General features: G+C 41.3%; 1 protein-coding gene across 1 annotated transcript in view; it reads left to right on the forward strand.

Moving 5' to 3' along the window:
- Positions 1 to 26,097, forward strand: part of smarca2 (SWI/SNF related BAF chromatin remodeling complex subunit ATPase 2) — a 40,247-nt gene extending 14,150 nt beyond the window's left edge. Inside the window, exons 13-34 of the mRNA XM_031870514.1 lie at positions 503 to 560; positions 761 to 858; positions 1,295 to 1,442; positions 4,824 to 4,987; positions 6,152 to 6,218; positions 6,331 to 6,441; positions 8,282 to 8,524; positions 10,374 to 10,487; positions 11,443 to 11,547; positions 11,832 to 11,918; positions 12,051 to 12,097; positions 14,030 to 14,196; positions 15,504 to 15,667; positions 15,796 to 16,023; positions 16,389 to 16,466; positions 17,173 to 17,391; positions 17,947 to 18,173; positions 20,026 to 20,131; positions 20,480 to 20,581; positions 21,967 to 22,093; positions 22,618 to 22,751; positions 25,458 to 26,097. Of these exons, the coding sequence (XP_031726374.1) occupies positions 503 to 560; positions 761 to 858; positions 1,295 to 1,442; positions 4,824 to 4,987; positions 6,152 to 6,218; positions 6,331 to 6,441; positions 8,282 to 8,524; positions 10,374 to 10,487; positions 11,443 to 11,547; positions 11,832 to 11,918; positions 12,051 to 12,097; positions 14,030 to 14,196; positions 15,504 to 15,667; positions 15,796 to 16,023; positions 16,389 to 16,466; positions 17,173 to 17,391; positions 17,947 to 18,173; positions 20,026 to 20,131; positions 20,480 to 20,581; positions 21,967 to 22,093; positions 22,618 to 22,751; positions 25,458 to 25,487 (2,824 nt within the window). The 3' untranslated portion in view covers positions 25,488 to 26,097. The remainder of the gene's footprint in view (positions 1 to 502; positions 561 to 760; positions 859 to 1,294; positions 1,443 to 4,823; positions 4,988 to 6,151; positions 6,219 to 6,330; positions 6,442 to 8,281; positions 8,525 to 10,373; positions 10,488 to 11,442; positions 11,548 to 11,831; positions 11,919 to 12,050; positions 12,098 to 14,029; positions 14,197 to 15,503; positions 15,668 to 15,795; positions 16,024 to 16,388; positions 16,467 to 17,172; positions 17,392 to 17,946; positions 18,174 to 20,025; positions 20,132 to 20,479; positions 20,582 to 21,966; positions 22,094 to 22,617; positions 22,752 to 25,457) is intronic.
- Positions 26,098 to 27,163: the final 1,066 nt, after the last annotated feature.

The following is a 27,163-nucleotide window of genomic DNA, read 5'->3' on the forward strand; positions in this document are numbered from 1 at the left end:
GGTGACGTGTTGGTTCACTTTCACACTGTGATCTGTAGACTTTAGCTTCTATCTTTATCTTTTTAACCTTCTTCCAGTTTGACATCTTAGATGTGACCTTTTAAAAACATATCGTAGACCCTTCTGCACGCTTCTCTCTGAAGTCTTTTTGTTGTTGTGTTCCAGATATTAGATGCTATTTATTCAGAGAGTGCAGTTAGTGACAGCGCGATCTTCATGGTAAAGCAGCTCTGACAGCTTGACGGAGTGGCAGCTGGGGACGGGTCTTATTGAAGGGTCAGTTGTGTTTGCGGGCGTACTGTGATCTTTAAAAAGGTCAGAATCACAAGGCTTTGTGCTTTTAAAGGAGGTCCAGCCTCTTAAGGTGGATTGAGGACTAAATAAAGTAATTTTGGGAGCCGCTGTTTTTTTATTCTTCTGAAGGTGTTCATTATTTGTATGTGTGACTGACGGAGAAGAGTTGTAGTAACTGTACTTCCCGTTTCCCTCCTTTACAAACCAGGTACGAAGTCGCCCCGCGGTCGGACAGCGAGGAGAGCAGCTCCGAGTTTGAGGAGGAGGTCAGTGACGTTGTCCTTAATGAACTCCCTCTGAGGGAGGATTTTTAGATCAGCCTCACTAAAGACCGAACACAGACAGTAAACACACTCCAGCAGGGGGCTGTAGCTGTATGCACAATGGTAATGCAGAGCCACTTCTCTGGTCTGTCTGTGCTGCTGTTTTTATCTCATTCATGTGTTATCAACTGTGGCCCTTGAAGGAGGAAGAGGAGGGGACCAAGGCAGAACCGGAGGAAGAGAAGATAATCGATCCCAACGGAGTGGAAGTGTTCGTGACGGCTGCCAAGCACATTATCGAGTAATGTATTTATATGTATTTACCTCCTGCTAGTTTAAGGTCCAAGTCTTAGCTTACTGGAAGTTTAGTGTTCTTTGTTGGATTAGTTTTTGTGGTATTGTTTAAACATCCAAAGTTAAAAAGATGTTTTTTTTAACCTTGAAACAAAATAAAAGAATCTCCTTCGGATTTTCCAAGCGGGAGCCTTTCGTCCGAGTGACCCACTCAACACAGATTAAAGAAAGAATAGAATAAATCATGAATAAATAAAGCTCTGTTAGGCTTCGTACTCCTTAGCGAGGAGCTGTGGCTGAACTGCAGCTGAGCCCCCGGCGTCAGACCGTACTACAGTACTACGCCTTGAAGCGATCAATCAACTCTTAACGAGCACAGTTCAGTCGGAGTGAGAGTGTTTTTTAAAACGTCTCTTCTTCTTTTACGTCTCACACACATTCAGTTCGACCAAGCAGGATGTGGATGACGAGTACATTGTTCCCACTGGACAGACCAGCATCCAGTCATACTACGGCGTGGCCCACGCGGTCATTGAGAGAGTGGAGAAGCAGTCGTCTCTGCTGATCAACGGCTCTCTCAAACATTACCAGGTACACACACACACACACACACACACACACACATTCCCTCTCACTTTATAGATTAAATTAACACAGATTAGTTAATTACCAAAGCACTTTTATTTTAGCTTATTATTTCACTCTATATGAAAACAACAACGTTGGAGCCTTGTTGTCTCAAATCTTCAAGGTTGATTTTATTTGTCGTTTTGAACAATGAAATGTAAGTTGGAACCTCTTCACGCTACACACTCAAAGAAAATATAAACATATAAAATAAAACAGCCAAAGTTTAGCGGAGGTTGCATTTCATGGTGCGTTGAAGCTCTACTCTGTAAAAATGACTATGGGGCGAAGGTCAATTATGACACTATCATGATGAATTCAAATGTAAAAAAAAAATGAACTTTTTTGGGGGAGAAACTTTAATACACAGTTGTGTGGAGGAGATGTTTTTACAGTTATATAAAACAGACATCAGAGAGACAGTTAAGACCTGTTTAACTTCCTAATACTAGCTACAACCAACCTATAATACATCATTAAAACCACTAAGATATTCTTTCAACCATGCAAGTAATTAAATGAGAATACAATCATGTATTTCCTGTTTTGACGATAATAACAAAGTACAAAGATAGTAGTTAGAATTCTTGAGGGTTTACGTTGACTTCAGGATGGTTCAAATTAAGCCATGCAGTTGCCAAACCAGGGCTCAACCCCTTCAGAAACATTTATATTCACATTTTAGGAAGAATTAATACGCCGTGATATACAGCGTTACTGTCCGTCCTTTAAATTATACCGTGATGTACATTTTAGGCCATAACGTTCAGCCCTAAGTCAAGATATATGAATATGAATTCAAGTGAGAATCTCTTACTTCTTGGGCTTCAAGTGGCAGCAGAACACAAACCCTTCTGTGTGTGAAGACATCTAGTACTCCCTCACAGGGCTGCAGCTAACTGCTAATTTAGTTATGCATTAAATCACAAGTTAACATTAACTCACATGCACATGAATACATTAAGAGAGTCAAAACTTACATGATGGGAGACGAAATCTGAGTTCTGTGTTTTTAAAGTTTATTCAGTGAAATGAGTTAAGACGGATAACGTGAGTTTTATTCATGAGTTCCTGTCTGGCATTTATAAATGCCCGCTTTCTAATTAGTTTTCACTTTGAACCAGGACTGTGGATTTTGTCCATCTGTTACATTGGAACGACATTAAAATGGGATTTGAACACGTTCAGCACAGACAGGAGGAACAGTTACAGCGACCGGTTAACTCTTGACATGTGTCATCTGTCTTTATTGTTTTAAGACGATACATTTAAGATGTTAATCTTAATCTTTCTCGATTGTCTATCAGAGCCACTGGTGACACATTTAAATGTCTTGTAGTCTTTTAGAAGCTTGAGGCGGTGAATTGTTCTCATCAAACTAGTTCCAGATCCTTTGTCTCATTTAAACACGAGCTTCTGTTGTAACAACGGCACCACATTGTTTTACAGAGTGACGCTTTGATCGTCTGTCAATAGGATGAATTATTAATCGTGAAATCATACAGTGAGATATCGCGATGCACCTAAATGATAATAACAAGCACGCACTAACTGAACCTTCTCAGAAAATCTGATTATTTTTTGCACAAAAGTTCTTAATCTAATGAGAGCATCCTCAGTACTTTCACTCACAGAACCATGTGGTTATTTCATACAGTGTTCATTTATCGGATGCTCCGCCGTGATAGATCTCGGAGATTTTAAATGACCCGATCGCGAGAGAAGATTTTCTTTCCCTACTTTAATCTCGTCTCTACTGTAGCGAGGGGGAGTGAAGGATGGTGTGTTACAGGAGATACAGGAACTGGTAATTGGATGCTGCTGACATTTCTTTTCTCGCAGTCAGGTTGCAGTCCTAGCACTCCTCTGATTTATGGTGTGCTGGGCTGTAAATGAGATATTGTGGCAGCTCCTTGGGGGCAAACTGGAGCTGTACAATAATTGGATCAATTGTTTGCTTTGCCAACAGCGAACTCTAACAAACCTGAATTAATTTACAGAAGCTTCACATTTATGTCGGACAATTTTCACTTATTTCCTGTCAATTATACTCTCTACCGGCCTTATTTCTGTGCAATTAACTCTGTTGTCAGGCATTTCGTTAACTAACATGCAGTTGGTGATGGGTTGGTTCTCCTTTTCTGCCTCTCGAGCCCTTCTCCCTTTTGTCCACACTGTTTTGCTGATTGTTTTTTTCCACAGGCGAGCTACGCAGTCGGTAACACAGTTGATATATTATTGCCACCACGCTTGAATCACTTGGGATATAAAATGCCAAAGTTGCAATGACATCAAAGTACATTTGAAAAACTCACTATGAAGGGCATTAAATCAGCTCCTTTAGATACACCGAGAGCAGCTACAGACACGGTGGAACCTCAGTGGGTGGAAGTGAAAACATATTACATTAGTTATCAAAAGAAGATCCGGGAGAATCGCCCAAATGTGTGTGATTTGGTTGGAGAGATAGCTCAGAGTAGTTTTGGGGATTTTAAAGTCCTAAACTAATAAATAACTCAGGACAGACTTTTTTTATGTATTTGATTTAGTCTGAAGTTAAGCCAAACAGCATTATTAGGTTATCATTGCTATGTTTATGTGATTAAAATAACATAATTATGATTTCATCATCAGTTTCTCCAACTGCATGTAGACAGGCGGAAGAAAAACATTTAAAAATCCACTTTTTGATAATTTTCTATGAAAGCTGAAACGATTACTCAATCAATCAATTAGTTGACCGACCAATATTTTCATATTTTGATCATTTATAATGTGATTTTTCAAAGAGAGAGGCCAGATACTCTCCGGGTTTAGCTTCTTTAGCTGTGGGGATTGGACGGTAAATATCACATAAACAGACTAGTTGAAAACGTCTCCTTTGGCTTTGGAAAATGGCAGTCGAACATTTTTCACTATTTTCTGACGATGAATCCAGAAAGTAATCGTAATCCATAATACAAACAATCGTCAGTTGCGGCCCTACTTTCTAGCAGTTTAGTCCCTTTAGTCACAGTTAAAAGTGTCAGAAGACATTTAGAAAGAGAGAGCAGGACATGACATGCAACATGTATGTTCCGGTTACTAATTGTGCTTATTAGCTTATTTTCCCTTTAGTATTCAGATTGTCATGCCTGCCATTTTAAACAAGCTATAGTTTTGTTACACAACATTTAGCCTCTTTGACAATTAGACATGCGGTCACTTCCCGTCATCATTTCCTCAAACACTTCCCAAAGCGCTCCCTGTTTTTGATCTCTATAGTGTTCTTGTCTCTTATGTGCTGGAGGAGAAGCAAAGTGACATCTTTTGTCGGCATGCCTTCGTCTCTCTTGTGTTATTTAGGTCCAGGGGCTGGAGTGGATGGTGTCTTTGTACAACAACAACCTAAATGGCATCCTGGCTGATGAAATGGGCCTCGGCAAAACCATCCAAACCATCGCCCTCATCACCTACCTGATGGAGAACAAGAGGATCAACGGGCCCTTCCTCATCATTGTCCCTCTCTCGTCAGTACTCCTCAGCTTGCATCCATCACGGCTCTTATCCTGCGGCGTTATGAAACCCTGAAATACACACATATATGTATATATACACTGTTTTAGAAATTGTTCTCTTTGAGATTGAAATACACCGACACTATCAGTCTAAATCACAAGATAGGGCTGTAATGGAGAAGAGGGGAGTCGGGAGTGTTTGCTCAACACTCGTCTGCCTGCGGGGAGTGATGAGTCAGAGTTACTCTCTCTCTATAAAACAGCAGATTGAACGTTGCTTCCTTCACCCTTTTAGCGCCGGTTGAGTCCAAAAGACACAGGATTAAATGTACCTGAAGCAACGTGCTAGCCGAGCAACATTAGGGCTACAAACAACCCACAATGCAACATTGTGTAGGAGACTTTGTTACATTATAACTCATATAATAGAATATCTGATGCTGTGAATACACTTTATTAAAATCTCTTCTTCTATTCGGGCCAGTATGGAAGGAGCAAAACCTTCCAGCAAAAAAAATAAGCCCACATTAAATCAGATCAAAACGGTCTCAACAGCAATGCTTCCATATCACTATTCTCCATCTTCTTTTGGTTGTTTTAAAGCGGTGAGATGAACATATTGGAAGCTTTTTAATCATTCATTTATATGTCATAATGCGTGGTTTCTCCTCGCTGTTTTCCGACTTTTAATCCCTTCAAACTCTTCAAACACAACCCTCTCCACTCTTCTTGTGCAGGTGAACAACCCAATTTCACATTTCACCTAATTAGTATTTCATTTTTTTTCGCGGTGTTTATCACTGCAGACGTTAAAGGATTAGAGTTAACAACGGGAGTGTTCTTCCTTTTGTAGTCAAACTGAGCACAGCAGAGGCTCGACTTTCAATGTCAAATGTTCTCTTGAACATGCAGAGTGAGCTCATGTGGAGGAAAGCTTTAAACGCACAGTTGTGGGTTGGGAAATTGAACTTAATGAGTCGCAGAGAGGCAGAGTCTGTTGAGCTCCAGAGCGAGATTGACGGCAAAATGCAGCGGAATACAGCAAACCGGGGTTCAGGTTCAACTTCTGGCTTTATATAACTTCTTTCAGAAGTTCTGGCTCAGCTCAGCGAGGAGTTGGTCTAGAATTGTTCTAAATTGAGACCACTTTCTTACCTTGTATGTTTTTTCTTCCAGGACTTTGTCTAACTGGGTCTATGAACTTGACAAGTGGTCGCCCTCTGTGGTCAAAATTTCTTACAAAGTAAGAATCTTGTTTTATGTATCTTTTCTGTCACTTTTTCCCCCCCTTGTTTGCTGTTGACCGACTTACGACAGAAAGTTTTCTTCTTTTCTTCGTGTCTCCCCCATGGAAGGGCACCCCCATGTTGCGCCGTGGGCTCGTGCCTCAACTCCGCAGCGGGAAGTTCAACGTCTTGCTGACCACCTACGAGTACATCATCAAGGACAAGCACATCCTGGCCAAGGTGAAGGAGATCAAAAGCTTTGTCGTCTTTGCAGAATCCACTGCTCGGGCATGCACTCAACTGCCGTTTTGTACACTTCATATACACACACACACACACACACACACACACACACACACAGTGTCCCATATATTTTACAGAAAACTTCCTTTTTTATTTAGAAAGTTTCCACTAAAACTTTACTAATCAGTAGTTAAATATAGAAATATTCCGATACCATTTGTTCCTTCCTGATACAGACTACCAGTACTTTAACAATCAAATACCCATATATGTATGTATGTATGTATGTGTGTGTATGTGTGTGTGTGTGTGTGTGTGTGTATGTATATATATATATATATATATATATATATATATATAGAATTTATTTGGGGCTAAAACTGCAGGAGAAGCTTCATCATAAATCTTTGTGTGAGCACCGTACAGCAGCATTATGACGTTATAATCAGCTGAAGTTGATTAATAGTATTGTAGACGACTAGACGAATCATTAGACCCTCATTGACTTAACACCAGAGCTCTCTTCTTTGCTCCCATTGATTTATCAACGTTTGGAGGAGACCTGAGCCCGGTGCGCTGCAGTCGATCCTGCTCGTAATAAAGGAACTCAACCAGCTTCAGAGCATCTTGAAGAATAGAAAGAAGTCTGCTGTTTGTTGTGCTCTTTTACAATGCCGCGTTCGCTTGGTTCCTCGTATGTGACTGGAAAGTTAAATCGGCTACAACACGGGGGCGTGATGCGCCGGTAGCAAAAAACTAGAGCCTCATTTTTTTCTTTTCTTATTTAGTCAAAGGAGGTCTTTGATCATCCGCACGTCAGTGTCATATTTAATTTGTGATTAACGTAGCGTCTCCGTTGCTGTTGTAACAAAATGTTAAGAGGTCTGCAACTATCCGTTTAATGTCTAATACAGACATTGAACTTAATAATAGTGTATATGCCATAGTTTCAAGGCTTTATTGCTGACTGCACAAAGTGTGTATTTGTACACACACAGTCGGACTACTTTTAACATCCGCACCAGATCGGGGAAATAATTTATCTTGGTCTCAGTGTAGTGTGTGTTTGTGTGCCGGTACACGCACACTAATTCTGATGCAGGCTGGAAAGTGTAGTGAAAAGAGACCACTCAAATATATTTTTGCTTCAGATGGGAAACGCTTCAAGGAGCTGAATTTAACTCACACTTAGACATTTAGCAGTTTGTCAGACTCCACCGGTGGGACCTTTTCATTCATTCATTTCAACACTTTTTTTGTAGCCCACGGATGTGTGGCCCTATACATAACTATATTTCTCAGAGATTTCATCTACCAGACATGACACCTTGTTAAATGTGGCCCTGGAGACACTTAAGGTAGCGGGAGCTACCACAGAGGTGCTATACGTTATATTTCTGTCTCTCTGTATGGACAGATTTTGTCTCACAATAGCATCGCAACCAACACTTTAAGCCCCTTTTGTGCCTTAAGATTTGGCATCGCGGCTGATGTGATCCCATCGCAAGATGGTCTCTAGTGTTTTGATGAGCAGAATGTTTTTTCTTTTATTTAGATATTAAGAAGAAGGTGGACGTGTTAATTTTTGTTCCCATTACAAAGCACTTTCCGCTCAAACAATGAGTATGAGCGTATGAAATAAGAGAGGAATACACTTCTCATCTGTATACTGCAGTGTTGTGTGCCCTGGAGTCAGAGTAGGAAGTCAAACTTTTCTTCTCTGCAGTCGCTCTTCAGCTACTTTGCGATCAAAAATATTCTGAATGCAAATGAAGGCATGTTTGTGTTGTTGCTCGTGTGGAAACGATGGGTCCAATAAGTCTCCCTCCACATACAGATCCGTTGGAAGTACATGATCGTGGACGAGGGCCACCGCATGAAGAACCACCACTGTAAGCTGACCCAGGTGTTGAACACCCACTACGTGGCTCCGCGCCGCCTCCTCCTCACCGGCACGCCGCTGCAGAACAAGCTGCCCGAGCTGTGGGCGCTGCTCAACTTCCTGCTGCCCACCATCTTCAAGAGCTGCAACACCTTCGAGCAGTGGTTCAACGCCCCCTTCGCCATGACGGGAGAGAGGGTACGTACGAGGAGGATTCTCAAGTCTGCCTTGAAGTTTGGTGAAATAATACAAAAGTTTAGGGTTGGACGTGGCTCACACAGGACATCAAATGCTCTTCATTCTATTCTGTATGTGTGCCGTTTACCTTCAGGAGCAGAATCACAGCATCCGAGGCTTTAACCAATGACTTTATCTCCTAAGGTTGTTTCATTTGATTTATTAGCGGAGAAGACCAAATCTATTGTGTGTGTCTCAGTTAAAAATCTAAAAATTTTCATCCCATAAGAAGCCTGCAGTTGTTAAAAAATGTCTTCTGGCCCCCTAGAACCTCCCAGAGAGAGAGAGAGAGCATAAAGTCTACATATAACTTTGTGAATGTTTTTGAGATGCTAAACTAAATCTAAACTATCGTGTATATCTTATGAAAACGGATAAAAGCTTTCTTCAGATCCGCCCCCCCCCCCCCCCCGGCGACTTTTCTCTCCTCCGCAGTAGACATCTTTCCTGAAAAGGAAGCGAGCGTGATGTGAAGTTTAGTATAAAGTTCAAGGGTTTAAAGGCATAAGAAAGGTTTATTTTATACACTCAGGAAACGTTCTGCATAAATACAATTATAATTTCCCACAGCAAAGGTCCTTCCGAGCGATTAAGAGATGCTTCAATGTGAAACTTTGTCTTTTGTTCTGTCCTCTTTGCTCCGTCCACCTACAAATGTCATCCGGCCCGAGGCTGGGGAAACCTAGCAACCCAATTTGCTGTAAAACAGAAATGCTTTAGTTTTCTATCAGCTCTAAACTTTAAACCTGCTGGTTTCAGGGTTGCCTCTAACTGGCAGCTTACTCTGCAAAGAAAGTACAAACAAAAAGCAAATATTTATTTACCACTTGTTTTTAAGTGTTTGAACTTTGTAAGGCAGCTGAGCACCAATCGTGTTGAAACGAAGTTCATAAAACTTAATGATAGTTAGAAGTTTCTCTGCATTCTTTTCGTTTTACGTCCATCTTTGTGTACAAGCAGAGGTCCCCAGCGATTAGCTGCCCCCACAAAGGTCAGCACAGCTTGGGCTAAATTTCATCTCATTTAAGTTGTTGACCACCTCCACGCAGCTCGCCGCACCACGGACATCCATGCAGAGCAGTGGCAACACACTACTTACACAACAATGGGGAGGCGGCACATGCAAAACCTGTTAATCCACTTATAATATCAACACACTTTTACAAACATGTTCAATGCATTTCATCCTTGGGAAACATTTCCAAAGCTGACTTTTAAAAACGACTCGTAAAACCACCGATACTGGGCATCGTCGTAGACTAATCGTGGTTTTATTAAAGCTATAAAAGTTTCTGCAGAGCCGAGATGGGTCCAGCTCACAGTCGTTAAACTTTTTATCGGTTGTATTTGAGACCTTTTGTGACGAGAATTCATTTTTATTGGGTGAAAAAAATAGGATATGTCTCCTGCAATCAATCAACTTATCGGCTACTTTTTGGGAGAAGTGGATGGTTACTAGTGCAGCAGTCTTGAATGCTAATGCGGGAAAAAAACATTCCCTCTTTTCTGTATCGCTACCAGTGGACACGTTTTCCACAGGGTACCTTTTTTAATTTGACAACAAAAGCTCCATACCCCTCCAAAAAAATCCACTCTCTGGCAAGCAGGAGGATTCGGACTCAGTCACCTGAACTGTTCATGTGTAACGTATCCGGTCTATGTGTGTGTTGTTGTATCAGCTTGTGCTGCAGTTTTAAGGACGCATCATCCGGTCACAGAGAGCTGCTGCGGTGCTTCATCCTGCTGACCAGTATGCATAACACGACACTTGGTGACGTGTTATCTCACACATGCTCTATGGCTTGTTTAGGTCGACCTAAATGAGGAGGAGACCATCCTGATTATCCGGCGTTTACATAAAGTGCTCCGCCCCTTCCTGCTGCGCAGACTGAAGAAGGAGGTGGAGTCTCAGCTGCCAGAGAAGGTGAGACGTCTACCTTGATTTTGATGACGCACGGTTGTATTTGCTGCGTCTCACTACACTACGGCACCACCCTGTTTGACTCATCTGTTTTCATTAAATTAGTATATTCCAAGTAAATATTGGCAAATATTATTAAAACAGAGCACGTTTCTTTAAGTTAAAAATAATTCCTGTGGTATAGTTAATAAGTTCTGCAGAGTGTGTTTTTTTTTTTATAGAAACAGGGCTCTTATCTCATGGTCAAGTACAACCTTTTTCATTCTTATTTAGAGGCTGTTCATTCTTTTAAATGAAACCTTGGTTGCACAGACACCCTTGAAATTATCCGTAATTTACTACTTCCATCAGTTATTAGAGGCCGCAGCCTCGTAACTGCTGGAGCGAGCAACTTGAAGCCTGACAAATAATGTGCATCTTTCCTCTTAAGGATCCAATATTCTCTGTGGCCCTGGTGTACATTTATTTAACGAAGCAGCGAATTAACTGCAATAAAAGCATTTATGGTAAGTGGGTGGTCCCATCACAGTGATGCAGAGAAGATCATCATCTGAACTGAGTGGATGAGAACGATGTGGCTGTCGCTGATTCCCAGAAGCATCTTAAGGATAAGATGATCGAGTTTCCTGAAAGCATGTAAACAGAAGAGGATGATAGATTAATGAGAGACTCCCATCCTCTCGTAGGAGGCTGGGAGCATCTTGAGAAGCTCCGGGAACCAAAATCGACATGTTTTATAGGTCCCACATTGTGGAAAGTGAGATGTACACGTCTTTTTTTCATTCTAAAGTGAGTCTAGGTGCAATTTTTAAATCAAAACCCTCAATCCATGTAGAGATGCACACAGCCTGTTTTCAGAAACTGCTTTTAAAACGAGCCGAAGTGTAGTCAGCTCTAACAGCCTCGCCCCTGCAGAGGCTCTTTCACTTACGCGTCTTCTTTATCGTCATTCTCACAGGTGGAGTATGTGGTAAAGTGCGACATGTCTGCCATACAGAAGGTTTTGTACCGCCACATGCAGAGAGGCATCCTCCTCACCGACGGCTCGGAGAAAGACAAGAAGGTAAACGCAACGAGACCCTCGTGGCTTCACTGTACGTCTCTGCTTTGTGTGATCAGTGAGTGACGTGATGTGACTCACCGAGCTGTAGAGATAACAGAGAACTGATATGTACAGTTTCCTCAGTTGTGTTCATGCCGACGCACATTCGCTGTAATCTGGCAAAGAAATACCGGCCGGTAACACAACGCAATAACCTATGTGTGATGTTTTCAACATTTTTAAGAGGCGTTTGTGTCACATAAAGACAAGTATGGTTGTTCTAATCTGCCATTCAACGTCTGCAGGGCAAAGGAGGATCAAAGACCCTGATGAACACCATCATGCAGCTGAAGAAGATCTGCAACCATCCGTACATGTTCCAGCACATTGAGGTGAGCGCTGCCCACACCGAGAGCACCGACACCGGCTCATGAAAAGCTTCTGGATACTGAACACGGGAAAATATGACGCTGCTCTCCTCTTGTGCATGTCTGTGTTAAACCAGTGAATGTTTTCTGTCGTAGGAATCTTTTGCTGAGCACTTGGGCTTTCCAAACGGCGTCATCAGCGGGTAAGTCTGACAAAAATAAACACCCCCATCACACACCTCATTTTAGTGTATTTCTATCCCGTTGGAAGTGACAGAATCCTGCCTTTGAAGAAGTATTATGCACTATTATGTGTATTTACTATTTAGCATTCATGAGCACCTTATAACGTCTAAGAATTAGTTTATAAAACACTGGCAAAGTACATTTTAAGTGTTTATTATTGTACAGTCATTTTCAACAATTACTTAAAGAAATATTTCATATTATTACAATGTTTTAGTATGTTGTGTGTTTGTAAACAGCCTTTACTGACAGGTGCCCACAGAAGGATCTAGTTGCGGATAAATACATTAATCAACATAAATATCTGCTTACAACTTCATCATACTGTGTTATATAGTGTGTAAGTATTACATGTTTAAATACTGCTCAATAGAAGTGGTCAGATCAGGTAATCACGGCCTTATAGTACCTTATGATTGTGTTATCGATAAGAGGCAACTTTTGACAGAAAATGTTGAGGCTTCCATTTATGTTTTCACTTTTGTACATTGTTCTGCACGTCGTCGAGATGAGATCGTCTGTAGAAAGCCAGCCGTGCTCTTCACATCTTTTCATGTGGTTTTGAACACAGTCACGAACAGACGGATTGACGTTGTGTTGCAGCGTCTTTGTCAAGGTTTTTCCCCCCTGACTCTGATGTGTGAAGCTTGTTGAATAGGTTCAGTAACACTCAATACGAGAACACATTGAAGTTCAATTGTGAAAAGTCGGTGTGTCGGATAATTAATAAATCGCTTTAATTCTTACCGGTATTCGGCAAAATACGAGAATTATTTATGGCAGCTGCTTCGTTTACGGCTTTACTGTAATTATTTTATTTTCTCTTTACGCCCTACCACATAGGGCATATATATAGATATATATAGTATATATATCTATATATATTTAGCACATGTGGTGACAAGTACAAGACATCTCAGCACAGAACCGTTCGCATTAATTCGAATCAATACCATATCTTGCGTCACCTCAAAGCATTTTATGATGAATGAGAGAAAAATAGTTGGAAGGTTTTTTTTTTTTGCATTTGAACTCTCCCATGTTTTGCTGTTGCAGGCGGGAAGATTTCTTTGTTCCTACACGCTCGTTACAGGACTCACAGAAGTGTGTAATGCAGCATTACGTCGCTCGTGTGTGTGTGTGTGTGTGTGTGTGTGTGTGTGTGTGTGTGTGTGTGGGTTTATATGTGAGAGCACACACACTACACAGGAGCGACGTAATGCTGCGTTATACACTTCTGTGTCAAGCTCTTGTGTCAAACCTAAAACTGTATTTCGTTTGTCTGGATTTTTGTTGATTTGTAAAGAACATGCTTCACAAGAGAAACCATTTAGAATACGTGCTGGAAGAAGTTAAGGTTATGTTTCTTTTATGTTGCACATTTCAGCAACACGGCCAAAATCATCGAAACAAAGTGCAAAAGAAACGCACCACAAAAGGACGTTCAACTATGATTAAATTCAGTCATTAAAGAGCCAAAAGAATAGCAAATTAAAACAACCTGAAACAGGATACGACCGGTACAAAAAACAAGAGTAAAACTAAAGTGCAGTGTAAGATATGGATCACTATTTGATTTACTTAAAGGCAGCAGCACTCTGCCTTAATTAAAGGCCTTTAATTAAAGGCAGCAGCACTCAGATCTTTTCCTTAAATAGAAGAAGAAATACCACGGTGTAGAAGTACTCTGTTACAAGTTAAAGCCCCGCATTCAAGTGTTACTTAAACATCAAAATATACTTAAAGTACTCGCTAGCATGCTGATGTAAAGCACTGTTGTGCCATAGTGAAGCCTCACAGAGCTGCTAGCCTGACTGGAGACTTTAATAATCAATATAGAGATAATGGTGATCTACGTTAACATCTTTTGCCGCATTACCTCCACCCAGACTGGACCTGTATCGAGCCTCGGGGAAGTTTGAGCTCCTGGATCGCATCCTGCCGAAGCTGCAGGCCACCAACCACAGAGTCCTGCTGTTCTGCCAGATGACCACTCTCATGACAATCATGGAGGACTACTTCGGCTACCGCAACTTTCAATACCTACGTCTCGACGGTAAGCTCGCACCTCTTGTTATGTTTAAGCATTCTATCATCATCAAACCTACAGGTGGTTACATCTTAATAAAGCGGGAAAAAAAATAATCATTTCAACCGCTCTGAAGTCAGTGTCGACTCTCAATGTTGTCCTCACTTTGTTGTCGTCATCTGTCGTGGTTATTTGCATGAAAACACACAATTCAAATGACACACCTGTCTTTAATGTTAGTTTAAGCCAGTTTTTTTTCTCCTACTAGTAAATTCGTAAATGTAAAATGGCCGAAAAAACAACGTTAACATTCAGGCGAGGAAACATTTAGAAAATCTATTTTACGTGACTACTACTTACAGAAATACGTCTCATGTGTTGATAATCATAAAACATCATGAGTTGGTCCGGGTTTAAAAAGTAAACGGCACGCGGTGCTCTCTACGTTTGGCATGTCGGACGTCACCATCTTGGAATTTTGCAACCAGTGAACAGAGGTTGACCATATTTGGACTGCGGAGGAGTGACGTAGAGACGCTGTATACGGCTTTGGTAGCGACCTGTCAATCACAAGGTAGCCCCGCCCCTAGAGCATACCCTGCTTTATGGTCTGTTTGACTCTAAATGGACCATAACTTACTAAATGAACATCATGCTGTATTGAAGAAGACTTGAAACTAGAAATTGAGACCATAAACTCATGTTTACAATGTTTACTGAGGTAATAAATCAAGACAGAAGTAGTCATTTTCTCATAGACTTCTATACAACCAGAGTAGTCGCCCCCTGGTGGACAGCAGAGAGAATGCAGGTTTTAAGACGCTCATTGGCTTCATAACCGGAGGTTTCCACCTGGTCACTGCAGCACAGACGGTACATGCAGCTGAACTTCTGTCTTCAGACGATGCCAAATGAAGAGGTGGATAATCAGCCAATTCATGACACACCATAAGCTCGCCTACTTTTTAGGGGTCCAGTCAAATACGAAGAATTTGATTTAAATCCCTTTAGCTACGCTCAAATATTCCGTTTCACTGTGAAATGTGTCACAGTACAGAGGCTGAAGCTGCTCCAACTTCCGTTTCACTGGGACCTTCATCCGAATGGTAAACTGGTTGTTGGATGCGTTCAACACATTTTGAAACCTGCTTAATTAGAGTTACTACATGGCCTTTTCAGAGAACCTCTGAAACAGTTACATCGATCAGAGACGAGGCACAGTATACCGGAGAAATTTCCACTTTTCAAATAGCCTTACATCAAAAGAAGAATTTCAAGCAACTCTTTTCAAAGGTAACTTCATATTCAAAATGATTCGCGCTTTGGTATTTCAGGATCCACCAAGTCTGACGACCGAGCAATGCTCCTGAAGAAGTTTAATGACGAGGGATCTCAGTACTTCATCTTCCTGCTCAGCACCAGAGCCGGCGGCCTCGGCCTCAACCTGCAGGCTGCCGACACGGTCGTCATCTTTGACAGTGACTGGAACCCACACCAGGTACGTCCGCCAGTAGATTTTATTATTATAACCTGGAAAGTGTGTCAGTCTTGTTGTTTTGTGTTTCCTCTTTTACTTTAAGGCAACTGAAATGATCTCTCTCTCTCTTTCCTTTTTGCTGACTCCAGGACCTCCAGGCTCAGGACCGGGCTCACCGCATCGGTCAGCAGAACGAGGTGCGTGTGCTCCGTCTCTGCACCGTCAACAGCGTGGAGGAGAAGATCTTGGCAGCCGCCAAATACAAACTCAACGTGGATCAGAAGGTCATCCAGGCGGGCATGTTCGACCAGAAGTCCTCGGGCCACGAGCGCCACGCCTTCCTGCAGGCCATTCTGGAGACTGAGGAGCAGAATGAGGTGCGGTGTGAGTCCGTCACTTGTGTTTAGTTTATTAAGATTTATTATTCATTTTAGGAGAAAGTCGAGGTATTTGTGCTTGAACAGATATGTTTATATAAAAAATGTATGAAGCCCTAAATGGATTTTTCTCCCTCGAGTTAAATTATGCATGCAGATTTTGATTGAGTTATTGCAGAGACGGCTCTTTAGATATGATCAGCCAACCTTCACTTTTAATATTGCATGTTTTTGTAATGCAATCTCATCTTTTTCATTAGTATTTGATGAAATCTGTAAGCCGTTCGTGAGCAATTACTTTTGAACTGTTTTGCTGAAACGGTTAAAAACTCTGCTTTTTGATGTTTTTCCAAATGTTACTCCAGGAAGAAGACGAGATACCCGACGACGAAACCCTCAACCAGATGATAGCCCGCAATGAAGATGAATTTGAGCTCTTCATGGTAAGAAAAGCACATATTTTTCTAATCGACATTTTAAATTGCAGAGTGAAACTTTGTAATTCAGAGGAGAATCTTGTTCTCCTCCGTCTACCCCCCAAAATAAGTCACGTCGAGACCATTAGTCAGTTTAAATGTCGTCATTTGTTCAAAGCACCTTCAGATCTGGCAGCAACTGTCCCCCAGACGCTTCTTCTTGCATAGTAATTGACTTAATTTCCATTAAAACAGGGTTTCACAGTCACAATGTCAGCACACACAGGTCTACACGACACTAAACCCGGCAGTTCTGCCTTTCGGAGCGACGACTAGTTTGCTGAACACCAGCTGATTTAAAAATCAGAAAACTACATTTCTTGACAAAAGCTTGTTCCTGGTGGTGTCGTATTTGCACGTATTGGCTAGCTCCATAGTTACATATACAGTATATTCATGAGCCTCTGGTAAATTAATGAATTTAAACACAGGACAGTGGGGAATATATTTATATCACAACATGGCCGGTACATCCATGTAGTGATGTGGTGGAGATGTCGGGGGAAATCTGATGTTTATTTGTAACTCAAAACCTGAAAGACTGAAGTGAACCGATTGAATTCAGTGCAAATCCATCTCATGAGCTCCATTTCTGTGGTCCAACAAAACAATGAGCGAGGACTCGTGTCACCATCTGCCGTTTTGACCGAATGTGTCCTTTCCTCTTCTGTAGCGCATGGACATGGACCGCCGCCGCGAGGAAGCCAGGAACCCAAAGCGTAAGCCTCGTCTCATGGAGGACGAGGAGTTGCCTTCTTGGATCATCAGAGACGAAGCCGAGGTCGAGCGGCTCACATATGAAGAGGAGTCGGAGAAGATGTTCGGCCGAGGATCGCGCTGTCGCCGGGACGTCGACTACAGTGACGCGCTGACTGAAAAACAGTGGCTGCGGGTAAAGACTGAGTGTCTTATATAATATCGATCTATGGCATTTAATGTTTTTATCCAACCGACCTTTTCTGTGGCTCTCAGCCTCAATCCCATTTGTTCCTAGAGAAGAGGTGAATGTTTACAAAAATAAGTCACAAATACATAGTTTCACATTTCTTTTAAAAGGTTCAATAACTTAGTGAACAGCTGACCACTGTAGTTTTTAGCAATGGGACGTTACCTCAACCGTAACTGGATTTAATGCAAAGGTTGAGTTTAGCCTGAAGCTAACGGCTCACAGTCACTCACACCAAATACACAGTGACACTCTCCCCCACAGAGACTTCTCAGGCAGATCCATTTCATTGACTGTGGCTCAGAACAGAACAAACAACTCTGAGACGGAGGCAACAGTGTGTTGGAAGCTTTCGCTGTAGTTCAGAGAGGCTCTATTTTAAAAGAAGAGAAATGTGTAGAGACCTGGAGGCTTCTGCTGAATAAAATGCTATGAAGCACATCTACAAAAGCTTGAAGTGACTCGGCATTAACTCTGTCTTCGCTCTTTTTCGTCTCCCAGGCAGTTGAGGATGGAAACCTGGAAGAGATGGAGGAGGAGATCCGGCTGAAAAAGCGCAAACGCAAGAGACGCCAGGACAAGGACTCTTCGAGCAGAGAGGACGGAAGCTCCTCCAAGGCCAAGAAGAAACGTGGGCGTCCACCGGCTGAGAAACACTCGCCCAACCCCTCCAAACTCACCAAGCAAATGAACAGCATCATCGATACAGTCATCAACTACAGAGACGGGTAGGCACATCCATTTACACACAAAATAACGGATGTGTTTGCTGTGATTCAGAGGTACAAACAATATGTCCACTCGATATATATATATCAAGTACAGCAGTGTAGAAACTAGAAACACCTCCAGGTAGAACTCAACGTAGTTCAACAACACCACAAACTACAGACACCGGATCTCCTGCTACATTGAATGCACTGAAATGTGTCCACGGCGGAGTATTTGACACACTCTGACTGAACACAAACATTTAAATCTCAATCACTGCGTCCGCCTAAACCAGCGGCGTAAACATCTGATGCTCGAGACAAATATCTGCACCCTCCACGTCCTGTTAGGTGTCAGATCTACGTCCTCGCTGACTAATTACGCTGACTGTGCATCAGGCTGCGATGGTGTCCGACGTGTTTCTGAGAGCGCTGCAGTACTGTGGCTCAACACGCATCCTGTGTAGACACTGATGGAGGACTAACAATAGTGCTGCTGTGCTTTAACATGGCCAGTGAAGATGAGGAGGCACAACCGCTGCAGGCCGGAGGAAGGTGTTTGGAGACGAAGACTAGTTGCACCTCACACGTAATCCTGCATACAGCACTGAAATATACTTTTTTTTAAAGCACTTTTGCTGAGAAATCTTATGACGACAACCTGTAAAATTCCTTAAATGTTAAAAAAAAGAAAAGAAACTATAAAACTTAAGTGTAGTCTTAACAGACGGCTCTTTGTTTCGCTGTTATCAGACACTTTTGGAATAAAAACATGAAAGTAAAAGCCAAAAGCCTTTGAAGCACTTCCATAAATCTCCATTAAAACGTCATGTTTACCGTGTGAGCGGCTTCGTACTACGTATGTTTACTGTCTGAAATTCCACCTTCGGTATCACGTGTTCCACATTTGTATTAAATTATGTATTTCCTCAGATAACGTTGCAACAAATCGAGTTTCATAATTTAAATCATAATCTAACAAGTCATTTCTGTTGGATTTCATTAGCTAACCCACACGGCACTTTCATGTCTACTGCACCGCGTCTGTCAGTGTGACGTTACTTCTTCACAAAGTTATGATCAATCCCAGAAACTTGTTTTTCCAGACTACCGTCATCTGTCTGAGTGGGCGACTGTCGACCGTGATTAACCCCAACATATCTGCCTTCTCTGTCAGTGTGAATACGTTCAGTTCAACCGGATTCATCTCCAGACAGCAGGAGACAGTGTAGAGACCAGCCAGGAGGAGGCGCTATCGCCACCTGTTGCTGCCTGTTGTTTTAATGGGGCTAGACTGCGTCTCATGTGCACCTGAATCAGCATATGAACTAACTTTAGAGGCTTCGGTTTGTGTTATTTAACATATTTATGCTGTAGAAACGTGAGATAGACACTCTGTAGTTCTTGTTGTGGTACATCTCTACAGAATAGTGCCTCCGTCTTGTGTAGAAAACAGGCCAGGCTTTTATTTCCTAATGGAAAGTTGAGATTGTGTCTCTCTGGTCTGCAGGATGAAAGTGAGCAGACGTGAAGTCACAATTTGATAAACATCCTCACATTATTTCAGTCACTTAGAGCGTGAGTGTGTTTGTGTGGTCTGTCCTGTTGAGTCTGCATTTTTTTTGCCCATCTGCAAAAATCCTAAGTATGTGTGTCTCTGTGATATTCACCCCGTGCTTGAAACAGCATGTGCATTTGTGTCACATTATATTTTTTACATGTATAAGCCTTCAATGTGAATATTTAAATTGTTACTATTGAAGTAAACTGGACACAGATCTCTCTGGAGGGTTAAAGGGAAACTTCTTGAGTCGAGATCTGCTTGTGAACGAGGTTCAGTAACGATGTGAAATGATTTTTGTGTTCTCAGGTCAGCAAGACAACTAAGCGAGGTCTTCGTCCAGTTACCGTCCAGGAAGGAGCTCCCGGAATATTACGAGCTGATCAGAAAACCTGTGGACTTTAAAAAGATCAAGGTGTGTTCACCTTCACCCAGCTGTTAATACGATGAGTCGTGGGCTCAAAGAGCAGCAGCTGAACATCGGTGCTTCTCTTCTTTGTTTTCTATGAAACTAAGACAAACGTTTTTGATTTTGAACTAGTAAACAAACAAGAAATATTCATATCAACTTTGAAAAATATACATTTTAAATGAACAACAGATAAGTAATAAGTATTTGCATCCCAAATTAACTTCATGACAATTTACATAATAAATGCATAACAGTCTTTTAAACGTAAGAATATCACAACAGTTGAGAGCTCACAGAGCCGAGAGAGACGAGTTTGAATCAAGCCGGAGTGTTTCTTCTTCTTGTCAACAGGATCGTGTGAGGAACCATAAGTACAGAGGAGTCGGAGACCTGGAGAGGGACGTGATGCTGCTCTGTCACAACGCTCAGACCTTCAACCTGGAGGGATCACAGGTCAGTGTCCCCCGGGTGGAACTGGAGTTTCTCTGATTGATTTCTCTCTTTGTACCGTGTGGGGTAACAGTTAGACCACGTGTTGGACCCTGTGTTTGTGTAACGGAGAACCAGAAGCCGACTGGTTTTCAAGTGGTGCTGCGGTTCAATGAGTCCCGGATGGCCGTCGGCTGCAGTGCTTCACAGTTAATATCTTGCGTCTCGTGCACACACATTTCTCCTTTTAGAAGAAGATGATAATATGACAGACATCGTGGCCTTTTTGATTGACCACTTCACAGCTGAATGAACTGAATTTAAAGCTGCAGGGCAAAGACAGTTTTCAGTTCAGTTCAATTTTCTAAAATTAAGACTTGATTTTTCAAAAGCTTTCTGTCGTCTAATGTATTCTTAAATCCATGCCTCACTTTAGTTGAAATAAGAGAAAAACGTTTCTTTATTATTACATTATTTATAATTCATCCAGTTCAATTTGAAATCTGACAATAAATATTGTTGAGATATTATTCAATTGAATTCTTTATTTCATTTGACGGTCAGCTGTTGACTACATACAGATGTTCATACAGCGGTTGGCTACTTCGATACACACGGGACTAAATCACAGAACACGTTGGACATTATTGTGATGCTCTGGACCTACTGGGCCTTGTTAAACTTTAATTGAATACCTCTGAAATGGAGCAATTATTTTCTAGGTCAATTGACAGATAATTCATTTTCAATCATTTTGATGATCGAGTAATCGTTATTCATCGAGGACGGACTGCAACATTAAGACAGATGAAGGACTGAGGATTCTGGGAACTTATGATGGTGATAATTGGCCCTTTTTGATGCTCACTATTTTTCTTTTCCATTTTGTAGACGAAACAATGAACTAGTTTATTGAAAACATGTTTGTTGAAGTCCTCCTTTCAAGTGATTTAAGTCCCAAAATCAAAGCTCCGTTGCTCAGGGTTTGTCCTCCACAAACTCTGTTCTATTCTTTTGTTATTTTGGGGGGCGGCTTGGCTTTGTCTTTAATTCACTAGCGGATAAAAGAGCCATGTTTCTCTGGATGGGGAACAGTTTTATTAGTTGTTTTTTAAGGAAATGGTCGAAATTTTATTCATACATTTTGAATTGCATCTCCCTGTAGACAAAGGGTTCGGGTTAAGGTTTTCTTGATACCTGCAAGAGTATTGTAGGTATCAATTAACAATGACTGGTATCACCCCCCCCCACCACTTATCTCTCCATTAATGTGTAATCTCGTCTCTTTTATTAAACCATTCCACGTCCGTCTTTGTCCACATTCCCAGTAAAACATGTCGTTCACGCTGTTTCGAGGAGCTGTTTCTGTTATCCCGTCTCTGATTTCTTTTTCTTTGTCTCCCCCACAGATATACGAGGACTCCATCGTCCTTCAGTCTGTGTTCAAAAGTGCCAGGCAGAAGATTGCCAAGGATGAAGAGAGCGAAGACGACAGCGATGAGGACGACGATGACGAGGATGAATCAGAGGCCGAGGGTAGGACACACCGCTTCTAGGAAGTGAATATGAATACACACGCATGCAATCATTTAAATTCAACACCATGAACCCGGAGAACGCTGTTCTGGTTTGAGATGAACTTCCACTGGGAGCAGCGTGGACTGCTGTTGACTTAAAGCTGCAGCACAGGAGAAGAATATAATACTAATATCTGAAGAAAGGAGTCTTTGTCTGTATGTGCGTATGTCCTTCGTATATATATCACAGTTCTATATGAATACACTTTGAATAAACAAGCACATGTCCAGCGGGAAGACAGCGGCTCATTGACTTCACTTTACAACCTAAAGATCACGATTCCCCAGAGCTCGAGGTCAAGTCCTATTCAGAATAGTATTGACTTTAAAACGATGTAGAACGTCACCTCGTCTGAATGCCCGAGATGTCGGGAGAAGCTTAAGATACATTTGTGTTTTCCGACAGAGCGAGCAACGATAGAAACCAGTTGTGTGGAGGACTTTAAATGACTGCTGCTTTCTTCTTCTGCTCCATTCATTCAGCCAAGGCCGTGCGGGTGAAGATCAAGCTGAGTAAGGAGGCCCGCAGCCACGACAAAGGCAAGAAGAGGCAAAGCCGAGGGAAGGCCAAGCCGGTGGTCAGCGACGACGACAGCGACGACGACCTGGATGACAACGTACGTCGTCCGACTTAGTACAGAAAGAAACCTCAGGGAACTTTTACTCAGCAAAACGGATGATTTCAAACTCAGCAGCGTTCTGAATGTGCAAATGAGAGAAAAACATTCAAATAAAATTACAATCATCAAGTAAGTTTGATGATTTTAGCCACCACAGCTGTGAAAACCCTTATTGAGAAACATGAGAAATAGAAATAGCACGCTGAGGGCTGTTTAACAATGTTTCATCCAAAGTCGTGCTGATTTCCTTCAAGCTGTCTAATCAGTAGCTGTCTCACACCTGGGAAGCCGGGAGCAACCAGTTGATTGCAGGTAAACTGTCTGCAGAAGAAAAATCAGAAAGCAGAAGTACTTTGGGTCATTTAAAGAAACACAGGAATTGGGCTTCCTACCAAAGACTCTCTTTACAAGAGCAGATGTTGATCATTCAGATAGTTCGTGGAGAGAAACAAACATCAGTGAGCAGTGAGTGATGAATTTAGGTTTAAAGCATGTGAGTTGAGATCCATGTACAACTCATTTTTAAACACATCAATAGTGGTGTTGATATTGACATTTCTTACCAAATTTATAAAAATCGGTATTTCGTGGTGGAAAACGGCTCCATCTGCTGTTTTATATCGGTCCTAATCTTCTTCTTCTTCTCATTTGATAGAGTTTACAGTTTCGGACGAATGTACGTCATTGAATAATGCCCCGTGCCGTATCTCTGCTCTCTGAGCTCCTGTAGCTGTTATGTTAGTCGACGCTGTGTCGAGGATTTCATCACACCAGATGAGCGTAGTTTCATCTCTTGGCCCCTTTGCCCACTATTCATTTATCTTTACTAGTCGCATTGTTATGGCAAAGCTCCATAATGAATTCAAAAGTAGTGTATTGCGCACTTTTATTGTAAAAGTACTGCTATATGAACAAAAGGGCAACAACATTTGGTTCACGAGATGCAGGTAGCATGTTTTATACTTAAAGTGAATATAATTCATACTTTGTTGGCATCTTATTCTGAAAACCGGATGTTCGTCTGAAGAAACCGGATGTTGTTTTACGTTAATGTTTCCGCTAACTTTCAAAGTCCTTCGCTCGCTCCCGATCTGTGCCGTTTAAATGCGTTTACCGTGAATTTCAGCATATAGGTGCACTAAAATGTAAGTGTCTGATGATGGGATGTTTGCTGGCTTTTATCCCACTGTTCTTGTCATCCTCTTGTTGTTATGTCCATGTATTGTCTCTTGTCTTTCAATAAAAAAAAAAATATATATATTATAATAATAAATTAAAAAAATGCGTTAATGCGCGATAAAATAATATTCGGCGTTAATTAATGAATGCGTTAACGCGAAATTAACGCGTTAACTTGCCCAGCACTAATCTTTACAAAAACACCTTTTCATGAATTGGAAAAGAACATACGACATGCAAATCCATCCAGGGAATCTACGATACAGTTAAATGAATAGAGCTTTTGTGTCGCACGTGATTAAATATTCTATAATGAAGACGTCTCTCAGTCACGACTCTATTTAACTGTACTACGCACCTTCCTTTGTGATTACTCTGCTCTTCAAACCGACCGACATCCGTCTAATTTGCTGCCAGCACAATGAAACCGGTAATGATTAAAGCCATGGCTACCACCACTTAGTCCTCATTATGATATAATTAACACCTAATAGAGCCTCTTCAGCCTCTCCCCACACATCACACAGGTTCATCTGATTAAAGCAAACCATCATATTATTACGCTTTCCTTCATTCACTCGGCACTTTCTATTTAAGTTTGTTGGTGCGACCTGTAGATTCAGTGATGGGAGAAGCTCTGGTAGCCAGCTACATTCAACTTCTCTTTTTATCTTGAAAGGTCTGAATATTACATCTTATTTCAAGATATCTTACCAAGTGTTGCATTGGTAGATGTTTGAACAAAACCACCTTGTATTCATAGTTTTTTTCCCCTGTTCTTTAATGTCATGTGCACAGCAATGACAGTGAAGCAGCCGTTGACAGTGAAAGTCTTGATTCTCACGCTGTGTTCACACCACGAGCGACAAGGCAGCAAAACGGCCAAGCGTGGTCATCTCTGACGTAGTTATCACGTTAAATAGCAACAGGAACCGCAAGACTTATACATATAAAGAAACATCAGTGGAACAGCTGTAAAATATAGGATTATAATATGAAATATCATCCGGTGGTAGGCAGGTGACAGTAATGTTTTCAGTCTGAATCCTCGCTCACACAGAAGTATAAATCCAGTTACAGAACATGATAAACACATTTTGATATTCTATCTTGATATTAAATCTACTGGGATCAGACATTGTCTCCCCTCCAATTAGAATTTGTTTGTGTATTAATGCCACCGGTGATACTAAACTGCGGGGTGTTTGAGGTTAACGTAAACAGCTCAGACAAAATTAAGACCTTCGCAAAAGTCTCCTCGGCGACTGAAAGATTTAAAAACAGATTTTTCCACAGCTCCTCTTCCTCAGCCCAGAGACAGAGAGTGAGGAAGAGAGGATGTAAAGAAGGAGCTTCACCTTCTTTTCTCCTGGAGATCTTTTCTTTCTCCTTTCAGGGTGCTGATATATTCAGTTGTTTTTCCCCCTGCCGCCTCTCGACAGATAATACACCTTTAATCACGCGGCGTCCTCCTGTCTCCTCTTTGTCGGCCTCTTAATGCCTTTCATCTCTTTCTTTCCGCAGGATCAGTCTGACAAGAGCGACGATGACTGAGGACGAGAGGACATCGTTTATAGCACTCATAAACAGAAAGGACAGTATCGTCCATCACCGTTTGTTCAGGTCCATATTCCGTATTTTTGTTCATTTTGTCCTCTTCGTTTATCTGTAGTGTGTTTTGTCGCACCTTCTCCTCCCAGTTTAGAAATGTATTACTAATAATCGATAAGCTACAGCAATACCAATCTGCTTATATTCCCGTTTTTAAGACAATTTTTTTAGTATATTTTTTAACTCTGTGCTTTAAAAGCTGATTTAAATTGTGTATGAAAAAAAAAATGGAAGGCAAAAAAGATTTGGTCATGCTATCCGCGCTTTTGCTTGATTTGTACTTGCTTGCACTTTTAGAACATGAAATATTAATATCAAAAATAAAAATAAAAAGTGTAATAAAAACAAACTGATATCTATAATTTGGAGAACCACTGGTGATCAAAAAGAATAAAAAGCAATCAATAAAGTTTTAAATTTGTGGATTCACCGTTTCACTTTGTTGCAGTGCCAAATGTTAGAGAAATTGATCGTTTGCTAAACCCCGCCCCCCAACCAGCGATTGTCCAATCGTAGCCTAGAGTTTGGTGTCTTTACAAAACCAAAAATAAAAGAGCAAACATTAAGTGAACAGCGTGTTTATCTGCTCTAATGTTAACAGCAAATGTTTGTTTGTCCAGCTTAAACAGTCCCACACAAATACACTATTATTTTTATCAATAACAACACATACTGTAGTATTTGAAAGTTACTTTCAAGGCCAAGAAGAGCTTCACTTACTTACTGTAATCAAGCTAAAGCTGCAGTCATTAGCACGTCCGGCTGACAAGTTTACTGCAGTAAATCCTGACCCCCAAACCACATCATTAACTGACTGGGTCACATTATTTTTGGGGGGATTATCGGATACATGAATAAAAAGCTCAGTTCAGGACTGAAACATTCCCTCCAGTCAGTGGAAGCTGCTTTGATGATATCAGAATTCAGGTCAACGTTGGCGGCTCTCTATTGGATTTAGGGAAGTGACTAACAGCCAACCTCAAGATACTGAATATTGTGTTACATTTGTCAAACTCATTGATGAGTCCTCATTCTCGACACCTTTTCTCTTGTTACGTTGAATGTGAAAACTTATCGTTTAGTATGTAAACTAAGCAGCCAAACAGGGTTAGATTAGAACAGAATAAACAGTTTGAATCGTTTTCATTGTAATTTAAACATCATATATCTGTCATTAATCTATTATTTCCATGTTTTCTAAATGGATCGTCATCACTGGTGACGATGTCAACATTACGTAATCTAGTCGTCTTATTTAAAACTCTCGATTTAAAAGGAGTCTGCTGGAAACACATTTTTCCGCCACCTCATGAAGCTAACGTTAGCTCAATTAGCTAGCTGCTTCAGGAGTGATTGCAGCTAAATTGACGGTTGCAAGCTAGAGATGAGAAGCCTGCTTTAGTCTGAAATAAAGAATACCCATGATGTAATTTGGACAGTAACCTGCCACCATTTTCATTAAAAACTACGAGAGTAGGAAGCTTGACAGGCGTAGCAAAAGTAACTACGAGGGGCGGGGCTTAGCGAACATTAAATTCTGAGATTTTTGAGAGTGTAAACGTTTTCTTAAGTCTCTCTCTCTCTCTCTCTCTCTCTCTCTCTCTCTCTCTCTCTCTCTC

The sequence above is a fragment of the Anarrhichthys ocellatus genome, unplaced genomic scaffold, assembly GCF_004355925.1.
Source record: "Anarrhichthys ocellatus isolate YVR2014 unplaced genomic scaffold, GSC_Weel_1.0 scaffold53, whole genome shotgun sequence".
Classification (NCBI taxonomy): Eukaryota; Metazoa; Chordata; class Actinopteri; order Perciformes; family Anarhichadidae; genus Anarrhichthys; species Anarrhichthys ocellatus.